The 2,459-nt window shown below is 43.1% G+C and overlaps 1 protein-coding gene across 1 annotated transcript; it reads right to left on the reverse strand.

The window, feature by feature from the left end:
- Positions 1–1,009: 1,009 nt before the first annotated feature.
- On the reverse strand, positions 1,010–2,032 carry LOC109131672 (uncharacterized mitochondrial protein AtMg00810-like). Its single transcript, XM_019242843.1, has one exon. It carries the CDS (start codon positions 2,030–2,032, stop codon positions 1,010–1,012), a length of 1,023 nt encoding a protein of 340 aa, XP_019098388.1.
- Positions 2,033–2,459: the final 427 nt, after the last annotated feature.

Here is a 2,459-nt window from a genome sequence, read left to right on the forward strand (position 1 = left end):
TAAAACCAAGAAAACAGGCTAAAACCGAGAGAAAACATAGATTCGTCTAAGTTAACAGATATGTTACTCTTTCTAAGTTCAAAATATGTAACAATACAATGCATTTTACTAATTATAAGAGTTTGGATTGAATTTGGAATGTTTAAACTCCCCTTTTACCCATTTTTTCCAAAACAGGCTAAAACCGAGAAAACATTGATTTGAAGCAGTAAATTGCTTTGTTACTGTTTCTAGGGTTAGAATGTGTGACAACCCAATGCATTTGACTAATTGTAAGAGTTTGGGATGAATTCGGAGTGTTTAGACAACACTTAAACCCATTTTATCCCAAAATAGGCTTAAACCGAGAAAACAGGCTAAAACGGAGAGAAACATTGATTTGAAGCAGTAAACAGCTATGTCACTCTTTCTTGTTAGTTTAAGCGGAAGTAAAGCTAGAATTGTAAGAGTGAAGAGAGTTTGATGAGTGAAGAACAAAGAGAATAATGGGAGAATGATATCCCATTAGTATGTTTATTACAATGTCGGCTACAACCTTTAAATAGGAGAACAAACTAGGGCTACACACTTTTGAATTGACAAGTAGGTGATAGAGACAGAGAGAGAGAGATAGAGAAGATCCCAATGGTGATAGCGACCGGTCATGGTCTCCTAGGACGAAGCCAACCCGTGATCATGTTCCTTCTTTTCCCCTAACGGCTACAATAAGAACTATGGATCCTTCTCTTGGGCCTTAAGAAGACTAGGCCTCTTCTCTCTTCCATATGAATTGATAGAACTCGGCCATATCGAATACTCGTACGGACGGCCGTACGGACAACCGTACGGACATGACCAAGTCCCAAGGTGATTCATGATCAATACTCCCCCTCAAGCTTAGCCGAATGAAATGACTAAGCCTGGAACACATGAAGCACCGCCTCGTTAAAAACCTTAACATAGAAAACCTCATGGGACAAAACTATGTTAAGGGGAAAAGAGTGTGATGTCCATGTGTTAGGGAAGTCAATCATGGGCGTGTGAGGTCTACCAGCCCAAGTTTGGTAGGAATATATTCACAAACTTTTGGACAGGAAGCCTTGGTGAAGATGTCCGCCAGTTGATCTTCACTCGGGGTGTAACATGGGAGTGTGACACCTTCTTGAATCTTCTCTCTAACTTTGTGGAAATCTACTTCAATATGTTTGGTTCTCTCATGAAAGACGGGATTAGTTGCAATATGAATTGCCGCTTGATTGTCGCAGTGCATGATGATTGGCTTCTTTGACTCGATACCCAGATCCTTGAGAAATGCCTTAAGCCATGTTAGCTCGTTGGTTAGCTTCCTCATGGCTCTATACTCAGCTTCAGCACTCGAACATGATACCACCTTTTGCTTCTTGTATTTCCATGTAACAAGGTTGCCTCCAATGAACGTACAGTACCCCATGGTTGAGCGTCTGTCCAATGTATCACCGATATAGTCTGCATCGCAATAGCCTACAATTTCGGTATTGGAGTTCTTACCCATCCATATGCCTTGGCCCCGGCTTCCTTTGAGATAGCCTAGGATTCTTTCCACCATACTCCAGTGATATTTGGTTGGCGCTTTCATGAACTGGCTTACCTGGTTCACAGTATAACATATATCAGGTCTCGTTATGGTAAGATAAATCAACTTAGCTACAAGGCGCCTATATCGTGTCACATTGTCATATGGTGCGTCTAATGGGTCAAGCGGAGCTTCTGGTGCAGTTTTGCGCTGATTCTCCCCCTTTCGCTTGGCCTGGTATCCTTCTTCAAGTGGTGTAGGTGCCGGTTTCACACCAAGTTTTCCTGTCTCACTCAAAAGATCAAGAGCATACTTTCGTTGGGAAAGAAATAAACCCTCCGAAGAGCGGTAGATTTCAATACCAAGAAAGTATTTGAGCTCACCAAGGTCTTTAATATCAAACGTAGAGTGAAGGAAAGCTTTAGTGTTTTGTATACCGTCCTTATCATCACCGGAGACTATGATGTCATCAACAATAGATAAGAACCACCACACGGCCATTGTCGGTGCGACGAGTGAATAGTGTATGATCAGCCTCCGAGCGGGTGAAACCATGATGCATAAGAGTTGAGCTCAGCTTGTGGTACCAAGCACGTGGAGACTGTTTTAAACCATATATGGCCTTTCGAAGACGGAGAACCTTGCCGGGTGCAACAATATCTTCCAAGCCAGGTGGAGGGCGCATGTACACTTCCTCCTCCAGCTCCCCCTGAAGAAAGGCGTTCTTGACATCCATTTGCCAAAGATCCCATGACAAGTTCGTGGCCAGAGAAAGGNTTTCTTGCCCATCCAAACACGTTGGCCGGGACTCCCTTTTAGGTAACACATGATCCGTTCCACCATGTTCCAGTCAAAGTTGGTCGGTGCTTGCATATGTTGATTAACTTGGTTAACGGCATAGCACAAGTCTGGCCGTGTGATTGTGAGA

This window comes from Camelina sativa, unplaced genomic scaffold (genome assembly GCF_000633955.1).
Source record: "Camelina sativa cultivar DH55 unplaced genomic scaffold, Cs unpScaffold01884, whole genome shotgun sequence".
In the NCBI taxonomy this organism is placed as follows: Eukaryota; Viridiplantae; Streptophyta; class Magnoliopsida; order Brassicales; family Brassicaceae; genus Camelina; species Camelina sativa.

Coding starts and splice junctions, on each gene's coding strand:
- LOC109131672 (XM_019242843.1), bottom strand. CDS start 2,032: ATGGCCGTGTGGTGGTTCTTATCTATTGTTGATGACATCATAGTCTCC.